The following is a 21,444-nucleotide window of genomic DNA, read 5'->3' on the forward strand; positions in this document are numbered from 1 at the left end:
AACACATCCCTGGCACAGCGGCGAGCAGCCGTGGGAAACCACTGCCGGTGAAAGCAAGATGCTGACGGCTGGGCAGGGGGTACCTGGCACAAGGCTTTGGAGAAAAGGAAGATGCTGAGATTAGCAGATGTCGTATCGAGCAGCTGTGATGAAAACGGCTCTTTTAGGATTAAATATCTGCTTATGGAGCGGCACTGGGGTATGAAGCCACAATATGGTAATTTGGGGCAATAAATTCAGCTGCGTGCTAAATAGAGCGGTTCAACTCACCTTCACTGTCAAACAGCCCATTTACTCCAGGGATAATGATCTCCTCCTGGGCAATAAAGCAGGGAAGGCAGAAGCCAGCACTGCAAGGGGCCAGCATGAGTCTCTGCACTGCTGAGGAGAGGCTAGGAAAAAGAGCTCAACCTCGGTGCTCAGGAGATGCAACCTTCTCACCACCACCCAACCTCTGCTCTCCGTTCCCTTCGTTAGAAAACGAGAACAATGGCAGCACCTTTAGTGCACGCTTCTCAGGCACCTGTATGAGCACAAACCACAGTGTGCCAGTCCCCAGCACAGAGGATGAGCTTCATCCATAAATGTGCTGTTCTTCCAAGGAAAAAACAACATGTGGCGGGAGACTTTGGAGGAAAATAGAGATTTCGCCATTTCCCTCTGCCAGATAACTCCGGTTACCTAGGAACAGACACACTTCTCTAACGCGGCCAGTTCTTCTCACCAAGCACAGGATGAGCATTTATTGTCTTGTGATCAGGAGAAAAACACAAACAAGACCCAGAGCTCCACAAGTGACATGAAACATCGCACACATACACGCCACGTGATGCTGAACAAAACCAGGAGCCAGGTCCAGGTTAATGGTGTTAAGAAGTCTTGGAAATCTAATGTAAACATTTAAAAACATACAGAAGAGTCCAAAAAAAATAAGCCACGGTAGTTCAGGCAGCGTGTTGAGTCAACTTGCTGGAATTACTGTTTCTGGCATCGAAGAGGATGGAGGGGAGATGAGATGGCAGATCCCATCCAGTGAGGTTCACTTTCAGGCAGTGACTGCTAATGGGGTGCAATTTTGGTGTCTGGCTCCAACCCTCCTGGTGGACAGGCTCCTAAGTCCCCCCTCTCCGTGCATCAAGCGTTTTCGATGTGACTGAACATGGGTGCTTCAAAACAGCCCCCTGAATTATCCAAGGGGAAAAAAAAAAAGAAAAAAAACAAAAGAGAAGCAGGGCAGAGACCCCAGCAATGCTTCTCCTCTTGATTCCTTTGAAATCTCCAACCTGACACATTAAAAAAAAAAAAAAAAAGACACACCAATCGCTTTTGAAAAATTTTGGCAAGAGGCTGAAGATGGTGAGGAGCAGCGCCGGACGGAGCATCGTACACCGGTGCCCCATGTTCTGGCCAAGCTCGTGTTCGGCCACGTTAACCTCCCCTCACTCCCCCGCAGTGCCATCGTATTTCCAGGGAGTGAATCGACAGGCAGTTCTATCACTCTGGTGGCAAGCGACAAAGAATGCTTAAAGTCACACTCGACACGAGACAAAGGCACCTAAAAGCTTGACAACACAATCGGGTCGTGTTCTGTTAAGAAGGCTTCAAGCACTCGTACTTACAAGCACCTTGCACACTCGCAAGGAAAAAAACAACACCCTCGTGTTCGGTGCACGCTAAATATCCCAGATCCAGCCAAAGGCTGGTTCTGCAGCAGGGCGCCAGTGTTGCTTGTAAACGGAAACCAGTGAGGCTCTGCCCTCTGATTCAGGTTTGCTTTCGCTTTGGCCCTAGTAACAAAGGTGTCATGCAGACTCCACGTTGTCCTGCACTTAGTATTTACAGTGTGACACAGGAAAAGTTAATAGAGCAAATGTGAAGTTCTGCAGGGGCGATGGAGAAGGAGGAGTTCTCCTTTGTGAACTCTAATTTTATTAGATAAGGCACATGTAGAGACAGTTTTCAAAAGATCACTTGCAAATCAATTCCACCTAGCTAGGACAACCTCTCTGTCCCTTACCAGGGGCCAATTTTGTCTTCCAGTTACTCAGTGTGAACTTGGAGTGACTCCACTTACACCGTAACATCTCTGGCATCCCATCCACCAGCCTGCCAAGCCAGACTGGCTCTGGGTCTGACCCAGGGGTGCCCAACACCTCCCAAGTCTCCGCAGTGGAACACTCCATCCTTCACAGGATCATCGGCCGAAACTTTCAGAGCCAAAGACTTTGAACACTCACTCCCTATAAAAATGTTGGGAACTGACCTCCCAGTTTTGACAGGTCTGAAAAAATTCACAGCAGGCTGTTGAGGGAGAGGAAGAAACCGCAGCCTTTGCTGCTTGGATCACTGTAGGACACAGGGGAATTGGATGGCTCAGGCTACAGGAGTCCTGATGTGCATGCACAGAATGGAGAAGAACGATGAGATGGATGCTAGCTCTCAGGGAAAACAATCCCTCCCAACAGCTTTAGCCGACTCTTGGAGCAAGGCAAGAATCTCTCTCTCTCTGCTGGAAGGAAAGTGCTTCTGGCTACACAGATGCAGCCCGCATCTGCACAGCTAACATCAGTTAGGAAGACTAACGAGAGCCCTCCTTGGTCCACCCGACCCCACTGCGTAACGTCTGGATTTCAACTACATTGGTAGAAGGCAGAATTAAAACTGTTCATTGTAATAGAATTGCTCCCAAACCAGGCTGGGACCCCAGCACTGCCATCAATAGTTATCTTGCATCCAGCTACTGGTTGGGATCTCAGAAAATAAAGGTTGTCCCAACAGGGCAAGGTGTCTGCTGCAGGGTATTTCTCGGGTCAGCACAAAACCTGGATGCCACATAAGTGGAAGTCAGATGGCGCAGAGATGTCACGCTGCCTACCTGTAGCAGGGTGAACATCACCCAGGTAGCCAGGTCCAAACCCCAGTGCCAGCCAGCTTTTCAGTAGTTCCCTGTGGGCTTTGACTGAGGCTTTTAGGGAGCAATCATTAACCAAACGAGATGAATCTGCTCCTCTGAAGCACACAGATCCGGCAAAAACTTTTGGCAGCAGGGAAAGCAAGACTTCTAGCGTGACAATAGTCCTAGCCAGGCAAACGAGGACTTCTGTGGACTTCGCATCTAAACAACACTCACCCACAGCAAGCACCGTTATCTAAAGCATTCTTCACTAGAGAGCGCGAGCAAATGAGGTTGTAGATTTCACAAATACCTTCGATATCACTAGTACCAAATAATTCAGGTGTTGCATTTCCCTTCAAGTGAAAAATTCCAGATTATTCATCCCGGAGAGTAAACACTAGTTGCTACTAATGCTCTGATTGCGTTTCTTACAATTACAGAGGACTTGGCGCTGTGCACGTGATGAAAACTAGGCAGGGAGGCAGGAGAAGGAGCCATCGCGGTAGTGTTCGCCGTCTGGGGAAGTCTGGTCACGAGAGGATTCCCTCGAGAAGGACAGTGAAGGGTTGGGTCCTCAGTCTGCAACGAGGCAAATACTGGTAACTCAACACAAACAAAAAAATTTCTGATAAGGCCGTGCAGAGCTCCGGAGGTGGCAAGGGCTGACAGCACGTATCTTCTGCAGTGATGAGGAGACAAAAGAACAAACCAAAAAAAAAAAAGTCCCCGAGATGACTGGGGTGCTTGGAGGGGGAATGCAAATGATCTTTTCAAATAACAATAATAAAAAGACCAAAAAAGAAGAGAATCCAGGCAGTTTGCAGCTGTTGCTGCTTAAGGCCATTGGTTTCCCGGGGGATAGTTGGGCACTGTGGGATACTCTGGCAGGCTGTTCCCTGAAAAATTGTTGTACTGGGCCTCCCTGCTGGGGGGGTTCCTCCACGCGCCGCTGTTCCACTCGTCTTGAGCTTTCTGAAAGCTTCCACCAGCCCCTCGATAGATTTTATGAACCTAATGGACAAAGGAGAGGAAAATCAGCAACAGGTACCCATACCTCTTCCCGAGAAGGGCTAGAGTGACTTTTGTACTGCATCGTGTATCTGTTTCTCTCTGTAAAGAACTCGATTTCCGAGGGACAAAAGCCCTAAAATTGTAATAATACAGGGAACAGAGGTGCAAATAGATAATATCAAGCCAAGACTTTAACCCATTTCAGCCGCATGCCTGGGATTCAGGTTGGGAATCCCACAGCAAGGCAGCCAACCCAGGCCAGTAGGCTGAAACCTCTGTAAAACCGAGACTGCTGCTCCAAAAGGGCTTCTGTCTTCCCTCCTCCTCTGCCACCAGTCTCCCAAAGCTTTCCAGACCTCCTTCCTCCAAGTTCTTCTTTCTGCAGAGAACCGAGGACCACTTCCCATCCTGTCACCCAGTCCCCAGGCCGTCTCGAGATGCTTCATCTTTACAATCAGTGACCATCCCAACGAGCAACGAAGCTTGCTTCGAGTGACGTGAAGGAGCATCGCCACGTGAAACGGCGGCAACATCCAGCCCCAGCGGCCTTGTGTTATCTGGGTTTGTCCTCTGGATACTGAGACACACCTGACTACACTACAAAACCTTTAAAAGCAGTGATGCCTCACAGTGGCTGCCAAGCTGCCTGTTGGCATTATCGCGATCCAAAGTGCGGATACTCCACGTCGGAGAGACGCCTGAAGCACCTACCCTTACGATGGAGATCAACATTGCGACCGCTGACATTGTAAACATAATGGCAGGAAACAGCATGAACACAGCAGCTGCAACACTCTCGCTAAAGAAAGTAATGGCTGCGAACCATCCACTGGAAGAAACAGAAAGAAAGGAACAATATCGTTACAGCTCTCTTTTTTAAGTGTCCTTATTATCAGAAAACCTGTTTACTCATACCCAGAAATTACAGGGCAGCTTTAAAGCTCTTGAAAACGAAAAGAACAATGGAGAAAACAGACTGAATTAAGTGCAGCTCAGGCAGGTACTTCCCCAAGATCTCAAATCTCACCTGCCAGCATCCCTCGCTAATCAAGTCTCAGACCTTTAGGGGATAGCCAGCTGCACAGATTTGGGGAAGAAAAGATTTATTCCCAAGGTGCTTTTGGTTGTGCAGAGGGCGTGCGTCTAGAGACCAGACCTGGGAATGGGGAACATGAGTGTCCTATGATTTACACAGCATCTTTATTCCTTTGATGGCAATAACCAGGTAGGGCAACTGGAGAGCATCAGCAGTTAACAAAACAAAATGCTATACGCAGTGCAAAGACTTTCTATTATTTGTCATTTCAGCAGGAATTGCTCTCAAGTCTCTAGAGACAGAAAGTTAAAATGCCAAACAATTATAACCAGGGACAGACACTAAAACGTTCCCATTTATTTTAGGACAACTCTCACAATACTTGCTCTACAGGCCAACAGTGAGTCATCTTGCACTGCTCACCATGTGCTGTGAATAATTTGAGGGCAATGCTACGGGAGGATCAGATGAATCTTGAAACTGGCTGGTTAAATGGTAAAAACAAATGGACATCGTAGGAAGGTGCTAAAAAGAACAAGCAGGTGAAGGTGTCTGACTTCTGCCAATACAGGAACTCTTGCAATAACCAGCAACAGAAACAGAACTGTGTACTCCAAGAGCAGATCTAATTAAGCCACAGAGGAAAACAGAAAGCTTTTTCCACTCCACCCTGTACAAACTCCCACCAGTTTCTCCACAGTTCACAGAAACAGCCCGTAGCCTGAAACTCTCGGCCACGGGAGCTGAGTGCTCGGCCCTAAGACTGTAGGAGCATCCTGCTTACCAAGCTCCCCATCCGGAGAAACCAATCGCCTGCAGGACCGCGAGAACAAACTGTGCGCCAAAGATGAAGAAAAAGGCCATAAAATTAAACGAGCTGTCCGACCTGTGAAGGAAGAGAGGAATTAGGGGGAGACCGGCACTTTGCATCGCTTCACGCTGATGCCTGACCCCATCACGTACAAACCCTCAAATGTGGCATCTCAGAAGAGATCCCTCTACTTTCAAGGCTGCTCCTCTTTCCCTGGCAGTGAAAGCACGCACATCCATGAATCATCAGTGCCTAATCTCTTCCAATAAGCCTGGCTCCTGCAATTGCTCTACCAAAGTAATTGCATATCCGATGACACACGAGGAGAGGCAGAATCCTGCCGAACTGAGAGTGCCTCAATCATTTCTCTGACCAAACATGTGAAGACAGTGCAGCCTGACACCTGAGCAGCTCAGCCACTGGCAGGCAGGCACAAGGGAGCCTAAACACTGGCAGGCAGAGTTTGCCCAGACGCTAAAAGCAATCATTGAGCATGATAATTCCAGCTGGGAATGTCTCAGTGGCTGCTCATCATCACATTTGCACACCCACGGCTAATGATCCAGCACTGGAACATAACAGGAGGGTGGTACCCTGTTTGGGGAAATGCGGAAGCATGCATCTTTGCAGGCTCCACATCTTCAGGACATATAGGTGGAGAGGGTCCTGAATATGTGAGGTCCTTTAATTTATGCAGATGTAACAGGCAGCACGAATATGATCCCAAACAAGAAGGCTGACCGGGTACGTTCATGGTCTCCCTGTCATGGGTGCCCTGGGGCACAGCACTGTCCTGCCCGCGTTCTGGCTCTCCCACAGAACTGCAGCAGAACATCTTCAGCCCATTAAAGCAGCTACGTCGATAAGCCAGCCTTTGACTGTAAGCCCAGGCACACCTAAAACTCTCCAAACTATCATTTTTAGTGGTACAAATAATTTCCATTCTCTCAGGAACTCAAAGTGCCCATGATTTACAGAACAGATTTACAAAAAACACTGCAGTTGCTTACGAGGCAGCTTGGTGCAAGGGGGAGTTTACAAAAGAGCTCCAGTCATTCCTAGCTCCTGCTCAAACCCTGGAAGTATTTTAATGTTTATTATTTTAATTATTATTATTTTATTGTGTATCAGTATTACAATTCCAGCCCCTAATGCCTAAAGAGGACATGAGGGAGGCAGGACCTCAGGCTCTGGAGGGGTCAATGCTGTGGACCCTGGCTAGTCTGAGACAAGTGGAAAAGCCTCCAGCCAGACCCAGAGCCACATGTGACGGTACAGCTATCTTTCAAATTTCAAAAAACGACCACAGAGATGCTGTGAAAGACATTTACCATTCCTCAGTATCCTCACGATCCCACCCTTCAGATACCACCTCAGAGGACAGCAATGTGAAAGAAACACTTTAAACACGGCCAGTTCACAGTAGTGCCTCTCATAATCCAATTAACAAGCATTAGCCTTGAAGCTGAGCCTTCAAACAGACTCTCACAACTACAGCCTGAAAGGGCTGGAGAAGTCTTCCTTTGAAAGGATCTGTGGGAATTAGCAAGGATACACAGAAAAGGTGATTTCTGATCCAGCTTTCCGGTGCAGATTTGCAACAGCTTTGCCCTAGCGCCAAAGCTCTGCAGCTAATTTAATTTTGGACGCGGATGTATGACGAAGGTTTTACGAAAGCATCCTCGCAGTACACGATGCCGACGGTGAAGGGCTGCCTCTTCCCAGGAGAAGCGTGGCCAGTGGGTCTGACCTGGCTTTCTTGAGTCAAGACTAGCTGCAATCCCACAAGAAACGCTGCTGCCCCACTGCAGCATTTTTCAAACCTCTTCTACAATGGATGCCAAAGTCACTGATCTCTGGGCTTGCCACTCTGTCCCTCGGGCTTATTCTTTTTTTAACTGTAGAAGTCTTTAACCTCAGGGACCTTTCAGTATTGTTGCATAAACACATACAGACAACATTAAAGAAATAATTAGAAACGGTCCTTGTGAAGCCCAGAGGAGGTCAACAGGGAGGAGTAATTTTTCCCAGACTTCAGAATGGAAATTGCTCTTTGAACAGAGCTGTAGCCGGCACTCGGAGGCCCTCGGGCTTCGGAAGGAGGGATGGGGACAAAACCCCAGCCCCAGAGGGCAAGAGTTCAGAGCTGGTATTTTCCTGTCTTTTAAAACTTTCAGATGAATTCAATCCAGTAGCCTTCCATTTCCATCAGGAATAATCCTCTCCTGTACTGCCCCATGTAGTCACTGATGTTTTAAGCACCAGCAGTGCACTGGCTGCCCAGTGCTGTTAGTGCACAGAGCGTTAAGCCAGAAGAGCATTTCAACACCTAATTTAGCACGTGCTAAACAGACAGGACCCGACCTGCCAACTCCCATTTCTATCAGCTGCTTTTGCTGTTAGCTAAACTAACTCATCACAGAGTCTGGTGGATAATCAAAATCCAGAGTATTCTGCTAACTGGGAACCAGAAGAGAGTCCAAATCCCTGACTGGTGTGCAGGGTCTGCTGGTGACCTGCAGGGTGATGCTGCACAGGCCCTTCCCCTCCTCTGTGCCTCCATTCCCTGCATCAGGCTGGAAAATGCTTGGGACCCTTCACGGCTCCAAGGAGCATTATGCATTAATGTCTGAATAATGCCTCGTGATCCACAGCAAGCACGAGCAAATGCAAATGATTATTAATTAAAGTGAAAATGTAGCATGGCTTTAAATATTTGTGGAGTTTCAGAAGGACTCGCTCCAGGGAACTGCTTTAATCTGGAAAGCAAAGCAGCCAAGCTCTCAAGTATCTGAGGACAAAAACCAGAGGAGTTCTCAAAAAAATAACACAATAGTCTTCCACCAAAATGAGCCTCAATGAAGCTTTACCAACTTAGTGTCTATCTTAATGCTGTGCTGATATGAGGGTGCTAAGCTTGAGATGTTTAAGTAAAATATGAATTTCATCCTCATGGAAGTGGCAGACTACTCACTGCTCCTCTCCTCCAACTCTAGGCAGGTGACTCTCAGTCCTACATCTGGTTAATTAGGATTAGCCACATCTTCGTTTCGAAAGTAAACAAGACATTCAGACAGCAAGTCCTTAATCGTTATCCCAGATAGACGAGTCTCCACAGGGACACTCCCTAATAACACCACCTCTTGCTCCCAAAGGAAACAGAAACAAAACCACCTCACGGGCTTCTACTTACCGGAAGGCTTTGTAGGCAGGTCGGAACCAGCAGACGTAGCCGCAGGGACTGAAGAGGAGAAGCCAGAGGATGGCCAACCCAAAATTGACCCCAGAGCCTCCTCCGATCCACCACGCCAGGCACGCAATTACATTCACTACCAGCGTGATGCAGTAAACTGTGAAGAGAGCAGAGGAAAGAACATGAGGTTGTGCAGTCTCACGTCTTCATGCCAGAAGGTAACAAATACCCGGTATTATAGTAGGAAGGGTCCACGCTGCGGGGGGAAACTCAAGCCCAATAACGCAGCCGCTCCGAGGGAGCCGCAGGTTCCTGCGTGGCCCCAGGAGCCGGCAGCACAGGCGCATCCGTCTCCAGAGGGAATGCTGCAGCACAGGGATGAGGAACCTCTTTTGGGACCTGCCAAAGGACAGAGAGCTGGGTAGTAACTGGTGCAACCAATTCAAGACCCAGGCTGGTATTATTACGAATTATGAGCAAGGTTCAATTCCCTTTTGTAGCAAAGCCCCTTTATGAGAGGAGAGCGGTGCAAAACACTGCCCTGCACCCAGCCTCCATGACTTTGGTCTCCGTGCTTGCTGAGGCTGCCTCGGGAGCTGTTACGGAGCACGCACAGCGCCTCGTGGGCTTGTTCTCTGCTTCCCCGGGCCTCTGAGGAAGCCTGGAAGTTAGCTTCAGGGCTCGTAAGTGCTGCCTTGAGCGAGGGGATAAGCAAACTCCAATCAGGCTGAGAACACAGGACCACAGGGGTGGCTTAAAGGCCCTTTCACATCCCTGTTCCTGCCACTTGGATAAAAAGGAACAGTTGACAAGGGCCCCCAGAGCTCACCAGTGCTGCACTGAGTAGACGTGCATGAAGTGACGCTGCTCCCCCCTCTCACTGAAGCTCAACATCCCGGCTAGGCAGGGCTGCACGCTTCCCAGCTTCCGCAGGCGGAGCTCAGCCCCCATGCCAGGGGCTGCCCGCTCTCCTCCACGCACTCCCCTCAATACTCCAGGGACTCTCTGCAGCTGTCCCTGCATCCCCCCCAGGCTCTGCCAGTGTTGAAGAGGCTTAGCCCAATTACAAGCTCATATTTTGGAAAACAGGTGGTAACTCTTAGAAAGCTTTGCGGTAGCCTCTATCAATTAGCACGGAGAAGGAGAAATGAGAAGGCGGAGGGTCCAAACACAAAAGACCCTTCAGTACCTCCTGCTGATGAGCTCACAGTAACACTTTGTACCCTGGTCTCATTTATTCACTCAAAATTAAATCCCTGGCTTGCTCTTCTCCCGTGGCAAGTGAACATGCTCTGCCCATTCCTTGCTTCGCTACATGCACTGGCTCTGCAGCATGCCTGCACGGCACTGGCTTCGTCCTCCGACGCCCGATGCCAGTCTGGCCTCTCCTCCCAATGACTCTTCCCTTTCCTCCTCTTGGCACAGACCCACCTGTCTCCACGCAGCCCGGGGCCTGCTAAACAACTACAAACCTGTGTGGTCACAAAATAACATTGACAACACAATTGGGAGAATCTGGTGTGCAAAGCATTCGAACCCAGCTGCTGCTTCTGACATATATGTTACATGAGGGTTAAAATAAAACATTGTTTTACTACAAAGAAAACGTCTTCTGAGTAGCTAACAAGGCTTTATACACAATGGCTTTGGATGTATCTTAATATTGGTGGGAAGAAAGAGTTTTAATTATTTAAATTTCATTTAAAGAGTAATCAAAAATTCAGAATTAAAAATTCCCCAAATTTTTATTTTCAGAACTCATTTATTCTCCAAAAGTCACTTAAAAAAAAATAAGCCACCAGGCCAAGAGCACCCATGAAGTTTCAAGGGACTTCTGGCTCTCCCTGTGCCAGGGAGGAGTTTGTTCTCCAGCAGTGGGAGCTCTGGTTCAGGTTTCCCCAAATCACCATCCATCTTAATACAATGCTCACATCCAATTAAAGTAAAGAGCATTCAACCTTCTAGCGACCACTTCCGTGTCTCTATTTTTAACACCAGCCTTTTCGTGTCTACTCCCTTCCCTCCGTATGTGTCTCTCTCTCCATCCCATCTCAAAAAGTCGGGGAGACCCCAAAAGAAAACGTGCTGCGGATGGAAATGTAAAACTCCTGGTGAAAATGCCAGGTCTCCTCAGCCAGGCATAGAGTCGTGCCCAGAAGTGGCTGGCACCCCTCCAGCCTGCCATTAACTGGAAAGAGGGACGCTTTGTTTAGGAAGAGTGGGAGACAAAGGCAGCTTTACAGCACCCAACGTTTAACCAGTTAGTCTGAAGGGACAAGCAGTTTCTTCAGGCAAGAAAATTACAGAGCTCATTTCAGCATCTCTAAATAACGAAAGAACAATGGAGTGATAGATTATGCCATTATTTATGCACACAAATCTCTCTCATACACACATCCTATGCATCTGGAATAAAAGCCGTGCCACCAAATGCATATCTGGCAGAAAACAAGCTTTCCTTCAGCGAGAAGGGTAAATAGGATGACAAGCATTTGGGGGAAAAAAGATAAGCAAGGCAAAAAGATTTTTAATTTTCCGAAGCGTTCCCTGTGGTTCTCTAGGCCTGCCACACCATTTTTCATCCAATTTCATTCCTTGGAGAAGAATGGTCAATTTTCATTACCGGCTTTTGAATGGCTAAGCCAGACAACACGAGCCCAGAGCCAGGAGGTCTGTTCCTACGGAATATCAGCAAACCACCAGCTGTGACCAAGAGGATCAGTGCCCTTTTCCAGCAGGACAGGGAACGTTTTCTGGGCTACGGGTAGCTACGGAAGAGACAGCGTATGGCTAGAAGACACTGCTTCAGTTGGGATGGGACATCTGTGGATGGCAAAGCACGGGGGAATTTTAGCCTTCCTAAAATTTTAGCCTTCCTACAGCGAGGTGGGGAGACAGGCAGCGAGCACACGGGCCGTGTTCATTTTCTCGCCTAAAATCCTCTTACTCATCGTGGTTTAGGTGAATTGGGAATTACTTTAAGAGGGCTATTTTGGGGAGTAAAACACCACTTGACATTAATAAAGGGATCAAACGTGGTCTGCTTTTTTCCTCCTTACATTTACTAACAGACTTTCCTAGCACTGATACTCCCTCCTTTCTTCGGCTCTGCAGCAACGATTCTGCAGCTTAAAATTTGGGCACAAAGTTCCATTACAGTATTCTCAGACAAATCATTGTTTCTCATCAACTGACTGCAGTCAAAACCTGAGAGCACATAACTCTGAGATCTATGGTGTTTCAATACACATACACGTTTTCCCAGCACAGGTTTCTTTTCAACTTACAGATCCATACGTGGTAGATCCTCTTCACCAGAGACTGATAATCGATGGGAATTTCATCAGCAAAATTCTGGTAGAAACATGGTTTCAGAGGGATAAACTTTGGGAGCGGTGGGAAGTTATTCACCTTTTCTACAATGCAGAACACAGACATTAGCTGAATGCAGAGACGTTCTCACGTGGCTGAGCAAGTGCAGTATGCTCCACACCTTCCCAATACACACACGTGGACCCCTGTGGCAAGGAGACTCGCAAGAACCAGAAGAGAAAACCAGAAAGTCATCACCAGCTCTGGTCGTTCACGTTACTCACTGTAGCATGTTCATCCTCACCCTGGACACCAAAAATCCTGTTCTCCTTCATCAGCAGTGGATGTATTTAAACTAGCAGCACATTGCAAGGCTTAGAGTGAGGAAAGGAAACGAGCTAATAAGCAACACATGGATTTGATACCTTTACACATCAGTGTAAAGTTCTGCAAAAGGCGTTGCCAGACAAAAAAAAAAAATTAAAATAAGCTCCAGGATGATGTTTCTCAGGAAGGGGGGAGAGGCTAGCAACATCTTGGGGAAACAGGCTGCACAGAGGTTTAGTTACAACCTCTCAGAAAACCCACGCGAGAGGAAAGGCTGGCGATTGTCCAGACAAGCAGATTTACCTTCAGCACAAGCTCTGAGCAGGCAGCTTTGCTGGCACAGGGATCAGGCCTTGAGACCCGGAGCAGATATGTTCCCTGTGACAGCGAGGAAGAGTGCCTTTGGAAAGCATCCCTCCAACTGGAATTTAGTACTCAGACGTCATGCAGTTCAGGGAAGGCGAGTCAGACGTCAGGGATGATTTCGTTGTGACAAGATTCATGAATGTACTCTTTGTACCCTTTTTTCTTTAAAAGTCAAGATTTTCCTGTAAGGTTAAGCCCCAGCAGGAAAAAAAAAAAAAAAAAAGGAAAAAAGCAGAAAGGAAAAAAAGCTTTGCATTCAGATACAATAAATCAAATGCTGCCAAAAGCAATAGGGCAAAGCTTACCTTGGGAAGAAATTATGTTTTAAAATCAAGTAATTAAATGCCTAAATCCTCTGCATTTAAGCTGCTGTCAGCTTCCAGACAGATGCACAGATCTGGCCGCGTACACGTCTGTGCCTGGATGCGCGTCTCTACGTGTTTGGGAACGTTTGCTCCTGCCTTCCAGTGCTGATTAAAGTTTGATTCCAGGGCATTGTGACTAATTGTCTCTAGTCTACTTCAGCCCCAGTAAACAGAATTAAAAACAACCAGAGGAAGAGATGAAGAATGTCCTGGGAAAACCTCCAAATGGCACAGAAGACGAGAGGAAATGTCTGAACAAGAACTGTCAGCACAGAGTTCCCCTTCTCGTGCCATCATCTCCGTGTGAGAAGACATTTCGCAGGAGCAGCTTCTTAGCTTCGTTTGAAGGTTGGCAGGGAAGAGTCTAAAGCTGTAAGCCATGCTTTAGGAGAGAAAAGGCTTTACTTCACGCAAAGGAAAGGCATATTTTCACACAGAAATACGGTGAGGATAACACCCACTGTGAGTACATCAGAATTAAGTACAGAATCATGTCTGAAGTCACTAGCCCAACTTGAGCTTTCAGTAGACTTTTCCTTATAAAGTCTTCTGCCCCTCCTCACCCATTTCCTCCAAAGACATTTTACATTAATTCAGATGTCCTCTAAAGCTGGTATTGCCTACTGGTCAACACCTACTGCTGACCCCATCACATGTAGCACTTATGTCCCATGGCTGCTTTCAAATTCCTAGGAATTTGGACTTCTTAGCGCTCATTTTCTGTCTGCTGTAAACACCTAATGGGCGTTCTCAGCAGCCTACACAAGGACTAACAACGCTGGATCGAAGGGCAGGAAGGGGGCACAGCTTTCAAAGCTAAAGAGAGAGCTCTCTAGGGAAGTCAGTAAGACCAAGATTAACCGACCACAGTAAAAGCAGATTTTCTAACAATTTTTTTTTTTTTTAGAGATGAGGAAAATTTTGTTTTGTCCCTCTTCCAACAGCTGAAGCTGCAGCTAGTTACTTTGGTTCTGCTGTCTTCCATTTTCTCTCTTACAGTACAGATCCATCATGAGCAACAGAGCTGCTGCCAGCCTCTCATGCTGCAGTCCCCAAATGGCAGGGCCAAAACCAACTGGCCTGCTGGGCACCAGCCACTGCAGTTTGTAATTTTTCAAGCTTGCAAAACGCTCCGAGTACTTCCACAATTGTTTGCTAGGTGCACAAAGACTGGGATTACACTTCTCTGTTGCTGCTCAGCTGCAAGCAGTCAGATGATCACTTTTTCCCACCCAGAGACCCTGTAGTTTTCAACTGTTCTGGGTTACTTCCAAGAACATACAAAAGAAGTCAAACGAAAACATCCTCTTTCATGTCTGACTGCTTAGCTTGGAGTGCTCCAGCACTCCCATCAAGGCTAGGATCATAAAATCATTAAGGTCAACACATTAGATCATAGAATGGTTAGGGCTGGAAGGGACCTTCAAAGGCCATCTAGTCCAACCCCCCTGCAAGGAACAGGGATATCTCCAACTAGATCAGGTTGCTCAGGGCCTCGTCCAACCTGGCCTTGAACGTCTCCAGGGATGGAGCATCCACCACCTCTCTGGGCAACCTGTTCCAGTGTTCTACAACTCTCATGGTAAAAAATTTTTCCCTAATATCCAATCTGAATCTACCTCCCTCTATTTTAAAACCATTACCCCTTGTCCTATCACAACAGGCCCTCCTGAACAGCCTCTCCCCATCTTTCTTGTAGGCCCCCTTGATCAGCAAGAGCAATCTGTGCTTTCAAAAATCAAACTGTGTTACCAATGAACAGCAGCTGTATGCAAGTCCCAGACTTTCTCTTATCTTAAAAAAGTGCAGAGGAATATTGCTACTACTTTCACTACACATAAAATTAAGATGTAAAGATGTATTAATATCAACAGTACAGCTAGGAACCCTGTGGGAAGCTGTTTAGCCTCTGTAAGGATAGAATTATCCTCACGTACCTTTTTGTGAATAAATAAAACTTTCAAACGAGTCACACCTGAGCCCTTATCACTAGAACAGTAACCTCAAACCTACAGCAGATAAGTGTAAAAGTGAACGTGACCAAGGCAAGAAAAGAGAAGTGGCCACAGAACTTTAGGGATCGCTAAGATCTCAGGAAGCGACGCGTGGAGCACACCTGCTGCGTTACAGCCATCACAGCATAGTGAAGAACATCATCTGAAACCCTTCCTCTCCCTACATTGCCATGTTTTGAGGTGCTCTTACCTGCCATTGCTATGAGGAGTGTTCCCTGGTGAAGTTTCAAGCAGATAGCAACAGATCTATTGGAGAAAAAAGATCAGGTCAGCACGTGTCACTACCCAGCACCCAAAGAATCTCCTGGAATCGGGAGTAGGTCCGGCACAGTCTTTGACAGACTGAGCCTGAGGTTCCCATCACAACCTACTCGTCTCCCATTGCCCAAAGTGGGCACGCTGGAACCTTACAGAAAGGACCACAATTTCTCCTCGTACATATAAAGCTCCACCTGGTAGCACCTCATTCAGCACAACCCCGCTGTCAACCACTTTTAACACCTGCATTATCCAGCAGCAAACAAACGTGCTCCTCGCAGTACCTGGCAAAGGCTGAGGATGCCCAGGCAGCCACTGCCAGAACATGGGTACCTTCCAGCTGCAGCCAGCCAACAAGCTGAGACAGACAGGTCTGCGTGGGACCCACCAAAGCGCAAACATCGGAAGAGAAATGTGTACAAGCTCACCAGGCTTAATGCCTCATTTAGGTGTGGAGATGATTTGTTGGCTCCTGGCTCTCTGTGGACCTTCCCAACTGCTGAAACAAACATAATCATTGTTAGCTGGGAAGGAAACTGCTGTTAAAAAAAAAAAAATACATCGGCTGGTACACAAACCCCAACATCCCTCATTATTTGAATAATTCTGCACAACCCTTCTTAAAATGCAGATTCTTTCTTCATGTTACCACCACTGAACACGACTAATTGTGGAATCATAGAATTGTCTGGTTGGAAGAGACTTTCAAGATCATCGAGTCCAACCATTCCCCCTGCACTGTCAGGGTCCCTACACCATGTTAAGGGCTGAAGCCTCCAGCTTTCCCACAATACAGACATTACCCAGTTTCTGACAGGCGTTTTATAACTTATGATTGAGAAATGGAAGCATTTTTGTTTGCCTTTTTTAAATGTGTGAATAGAAAATCAAATATGAAGACAGTTAAGAATACAAATAAAACTTCACCCCACCCATTTGCAGCTGCTCCCAGCTGAGATCCGTAAATTTTGGAGGCAGAACACATGACACATGGACACCAGTTACGCTGAAGCACGAAAAGAGTCTTTCACTGAAAGATGAGCAAATAAGTAAAGTTCACCTTCAGAAGAGGATTATTTAGTTCATGTACTTCAGTGCCAGTGTCTCAAAGCTGCAGAGCAGTGGGAGGTGTCAGTCTGTCCACTGGAAAAGGGACCAGAAGGAAAGATCAAGGGACACGTTCCTGGCATGACAGAGGCATCGTGGCCAACGGTAGCTCCTGGGTGCCCTCCAGGAGCAGCTGATCAGCTTTAACTCAAATAAATGAACGAAAGGAAGAACAGAGAAAGCAGCGTTCCGGTCATCCACTCCCTTCTCATCTTACCCAGTTTTTCTTGTTCACCTGCTCATTTCCTAACAAATCTCAGCCACAGCTTAACGCTTTGAAGACAGAGATGATCCTTACGGGTCCCTTCCAACTTGAGATATTCTCTGGTTCTATGATCGCCCTGGAAAGAAGCTACGACTGAAACTACCAAATATCCCTCTCTTCGGCAACCTTTGCTTTCACGAGTGACCGCACAAAAGTTCCTGGGACCACAGTTGTCACCCCCCTACAGAAAGACACGTTTTGGAACCGCAAAGCGGCATTAAGAATATTTCCTCCTGCAAGGACAAGCGCATACGACCACGTTTTACACTGAATAATCAGTTCCTGCCGTGCATCGACCTTCCACTGGTTCTGCTGCACCGAGACTCCAGCCCAGCTCCCGGCGAAAGGAAACAGGGCTTTCCCCACGGACACCTACGGCAGCAAGCTCAAGCCTTTTGTGGGCATGAACTCAAGGCTCCAGGATCCAACCCAACGATGTTTTTATTCGGTGCTCCAAGATACATTCGCACAGGAGTTGCTTTTTTCATCTTCCTCAGCTCACGACTCAGCTTGGGCGGGATTTCTGCACACTCTTAATTGCAAGGCCTTGGGATACCAGGCCTCGGATGTACAGTCCGGGAAAAATCTTGTGTCTGGTAAGTGATGACACTGCTCAGCTTGGATGGAAACTCTTTTGGAGGGGGGGGGAACTCACTGTGCAGCCTAAACATCCTCGAGTCACACTCCAGTTGCGAGATCCTGCCATAAGGAAATAGATTTTGCAGCAAATACAAACAGCTCTCATCCAACCACAAGTGAATTTACGCAAGACAACACCACAGAAAAAACCCTCTCTATTCACCAGAAGGTTTGCAGTTTAATTAGGAAGAGACAAAACTCAACTTCCTGCACTCCACTGCAGAGATTCCTTCGTATATAATCCACTGTTTGCGGAGGGAGGAAACCATGCAAGCTAAGGAAAACAGAGCGTGAGCTTCCTCTTTCCACTGGGCTCATCCGTGGTCAATGAATAACTCCAAAGTTTACAGTCCAACACACATGACTCACAAGAGACAGTCGGGGCTTTTCTTCACCAGTATTTCAGAGACAAAAATGCCCTGTGTCATTCCAAGAGACAGCATTTCCCTTTTCAACCAAGACACGGACCCGAGCAGCACTGTTTTTCCAGGTGGACAACAACATGATTGCTTTGAACGTGACTTTAGTGTGAAACTAAAGATCCAATCAGGGAAAATTTTCTTCAGGAATACCTGTGGCAATCTGCTTGAGGCACATTACATGACCACATGTATGTTACAGTTCTGACCCCTTGTTTGATATAAAATTTATTCTGCCTGTATTACAGTAAATAGTTTTCGAAGTTCAGTTATTTCTCACTACTGCTTCTCCAAAGAGAGAGAAAGGTGGTCGGAGAAATAAAGGACAGGGCAAAAGAGGAGTGCTGACAGGGAGGAGGGAGAGCTGAACTCATTCTTGCTTTGCCACAAACCCACCTGGTGACCTGGGACAAGTCCCCTAAGACCAGATTGACAGGACACCAGCTCCTCTCATGCTGTCTGCAGACGTCCCAGGCAAACTCGGGAAGGCCCAACACCCTAAGCTTTCCATACAGCAAAACCCACCAGCTTCTCAAGTCTTGCTTTAGGAGATTTTCTGTACTGCTTTTATATTTTCATTCCGATCTGATGACTGTAGCAAGGTTAGGAGCTTCTACTCAGATCCGTACTCAAGGGTTTAATCTAGAGTGCTTTGCCACAGGCGAAAGGAGGGGCAGGATGCACACACAGCAGCAACGGCAGAACTTGCCAACGCTCCCTCCCAAGACAATGATTTCATGATCAGAGCATAAGCGGAACGAGAAGACTTGGGCACAAGGCACATCTCCTGAAAGTGGTTCAAGCTTACCCCTCTGGCGGGGGCTATCACCGGAGACCAGGCTTTCAGGAGTCACTTCATGCTGCAAGTCAGCAAACCCCAGCCCTTTCGGAAAGGCAAGTGGCCTAAAAGCACGGGCACCTCGCAGGGATCTGGGAGATGTGCATTTGAAACCACCAGCTAGGCAGGGAACCAGCACAGCCTCCAGCATTTGCCAGACAGCGAATGCCTTGCTCGTATGCCTCTCCAGTTGCATTTAAAGAGAAAGTGGATGCAGTGGTTTTAAGAGAAAAAGGTGGGTTTGGGTCAAGGGAGGTGATTCTGCCCCTCTGCTCAGCTCTCATGAGATCCCACCTGGAATACTGCGTTCAGCTCTGCAGTCCTCAACACAAGAAGGACATGGAGCTGCTGGAGTGGGTCCAGAGGAGGCCATGAAGATGATCCGAGGGCTGGAGCACCTCTGCTATGGAGGCAGGCTGAGAGAGTTGGGGCTGTTCAGCCTGGAGAAGAGAAGGCTCCGGGGTGATCTTATAGCAGCCTTCCAGTGCCTAAAGGGGCTACAGGAAAGCTGGAGAGGGACTTTTTACGAGGGCATGTACTGACAGGACACGGGGCAATGGCTTTAAACTGAAAGAGGGGAGATTTAGATTGGATACAAGGAAGAAATTTTTCCCTCTGAGGGTGCTGAGGCACTGGCACAGGTTGCCCAGAGAAGCTTTGGCTGCCCCATCCCTGGAAGTGTCCAAGGCCAGGTCGGATGAGGCTTTGGGCCACCTGGTGTAGTGGGAGGTGTCCCTGCCCATGGCAGGGGGGTTGGAACTAGATGATCTTTGAGGTCCCTTCCAACCCAAACTATTCTATGATTCTATGATTCAGATACCCAACTCTTATCAGGAACCTCCCAGGGAGCCCAAGGCAGCAAAGGTCACTCTGCAAGGCACCAAACCACTTGGCTCAGCTTTGTGAACCTAGACTTTGTTTAGCTGATACAGTTCGTATTCGATAGCGTTTCCCCTCCCTATCAGCCCTCGTGGAGAGGGACATTGTCCCTTCAGTGACGCCAGCACAATGCATTGCCATGCTTCATATTAGATGGGGTGACAAATCAGCCAAAGAAGTATTTCAAAAGCCGCCCAGCATGACCAGTGAGAATGGGGAAACTGTTTGCAGCACTGCTGCTATGAAAACACAGAGGGAACAATGAAGTTAGCAAGGGTTACCCTCCTCCCACACCAGTCTGACAGCTCCAAGTTGCACTGGTTGTACGGAGCATTTTGCTGCCCCCTCTCCCCCTTGTCTCCCATCCCGGAGCTGGTGAGAAAGCACAACTGGAAGCAATTCCCCCCAAGTCTCTCTCACGCCTGTTTAAACAGCCACCTCCACTGCTGCAGCAGATGGGCAGAAGCCTTAATTCGGGTGCTACGGAACTCACAGCAGACAAACAGTAACTTTGGTACGACCGCTTCCAAAAGCAAAGCCCGGCCGCACATAGAGCCGCAAAAGGCTCGAGGGAAAGAGGGAAAGCACAGAAAGATGCATCTTCAGGGCACGAGCCCATCCCACCATGGGTCACCTAGGTGGACTGGCCCCACTGGGAAGACCTGGGCTGCAGGCAGTAGCCACGACGTGAGCTGGCTGATAACACTACAAAGCAGATCACTTAATCTTTCGTTTCTAAGCTGCTGCGTCAGGTAAGAGTTTCTCGAGACAGTTAATGTTCACAAAAAGCTAAAACTAGAGAAAGGGGGAATAAAATTACAGCGTCCCCGCTGTCTCTGTCGAGGGCAATATGGGAAACCGCTGCTCAAACCACGCGCGCCAAAAAGCCTCCCCCTCGCTCCCCCCAGCCCCCGGAGAACCCCCGACACAAACCTCCCCGGCAGGAGCCGCGCAGCCCGCGCCCCCCTGCCCCGAGCCCACCGGCCGCAGCCCCTCGGCGTGCCCGGCGCTGCCCCGGGACCCCCCCGCCCCCCGCCGGGGCTGCTCCGGCCCCGCCCGCGCACCGCCCCCGACAGCTGCTCCCCCCGGAGCTGTCCCCGATTCCCTCCCCCGCCCCGTGCGCCATCCCCCACGCCTGTCCCCAACGCCCCCCGGCACGCGCTCCCCCGACACCCCCTCCCCGCTGCTGCCCCCGTTACCCCCCGAGGCTGAGGCAGCTCTGCCACCGCCCGCGCTCCCCCCGCTCAGCTCCCCCCGACGGCCCCAGCGCTGTCCCCCCCCCCCAGCCGCGCCGCCAGCCCCGCGCTCACCGTACGCACCTCCCGGCGCCGCGGCGGGAGCCCCCCCCACCCCGTGCCCCGACCCGCCGCGGAGCGCGCTGGGAAAGAGAGTCGCTCCGGGAGCCGCCGCCGCCGCGCTTCCGGTGCGGCGGACTACACTTCCCAGCGCGCCCCGCGGCGCGCCCCGCCGCTCGTCACGTGGGCGGCCAGCGGCTGCGGGGCGCTGACTGCGCTACGGCGGCTGAGAGGGACAGAATTGGCGGGCGGCGGGCGCGGGGCCCCCTGGCCGTCACCCCGTCGGAGTGGCCGACACGCCCCGCGCGAGCCGCCCGCCCCCTCCGCATTCATCCATGGCGGTGCCGTTTTCTGTCCAGGAAAACGAGAGTTTCTCCGGTTGGGAGGCGGCCGTGGGCTCCGTCCCAGCTCC

General features: G+C 49.0%; 1 protein-coding gene across 6 annotated transcripts; it reads right to left on the reverse strand.

The window, feature by feature from the left end:
- Positions 1-715: 715 nt before the first annotated feature.
- SCAMP4 (secretory carrier membrane protein 4) lies at positions 716-21,085 on the reverse strand. Of its 6 annotated transcripts, XM_086627802.1 has the most exons (9): positions 21,057-21,084; positions 16,651-16,733; positions 16,019-16,089; positions 15,523-15,578; positions 12,235-12,363; positions 8,948-9,104; positions 5,728-5,829; positions 4,619-4,736; positions 716-3,907 (listed from the first exon to the last, which is right to left on the reverse strand). In XM_086627802.1, the coding sequence occupies exons 4-9, from the start codon at positions 15,527-15,529 to the stop codon at positions 3,731-3,733; spliced, it is 690 nt and encodes a 229-aa protein (XP_086483928.1). In that variant the 5' UTR covers positions 15,530-15,578; positions 16,019-16,089; positions 16,651-16,733; positions 21,057-21,084; the 3' UTR covers positions 716-3,730. The 6 variants fall into 6 exon arrangements, with proteins under 6 accessions (XP_086483928.1, XP_086483930.1, XP_086483932.1 ...); XM_086627804.1 differs by lacking the exon at positions 16,651-16,733 and having other exon boundaries at positions 21,048-21,085; XM_086627806.1 differs by lacking the exon at positions 16,651-16,733 and having other exon boundaries at positions 16,019-16,086; positions 21,048-21,082.
- Positions 21,086-21,444: the final 359 nt, after the last annotated feature.

The sequence above is a fragment of the Tauraco erythrolophus genome, chromosome 28 (genome assembly GCF_009769465.1).
Source record: "Tauraco erythrolophus isolate bTauEry1 chromosome 28, bTauEry1.pri, whole genome shotgun sequence".
NCBI classification, from domain to species: Eukaryota; Metazoa; Chordata; class Aves; order Musophagiformes; family Musophagidae; genus Tauraco; species Tauraco erythrolophus.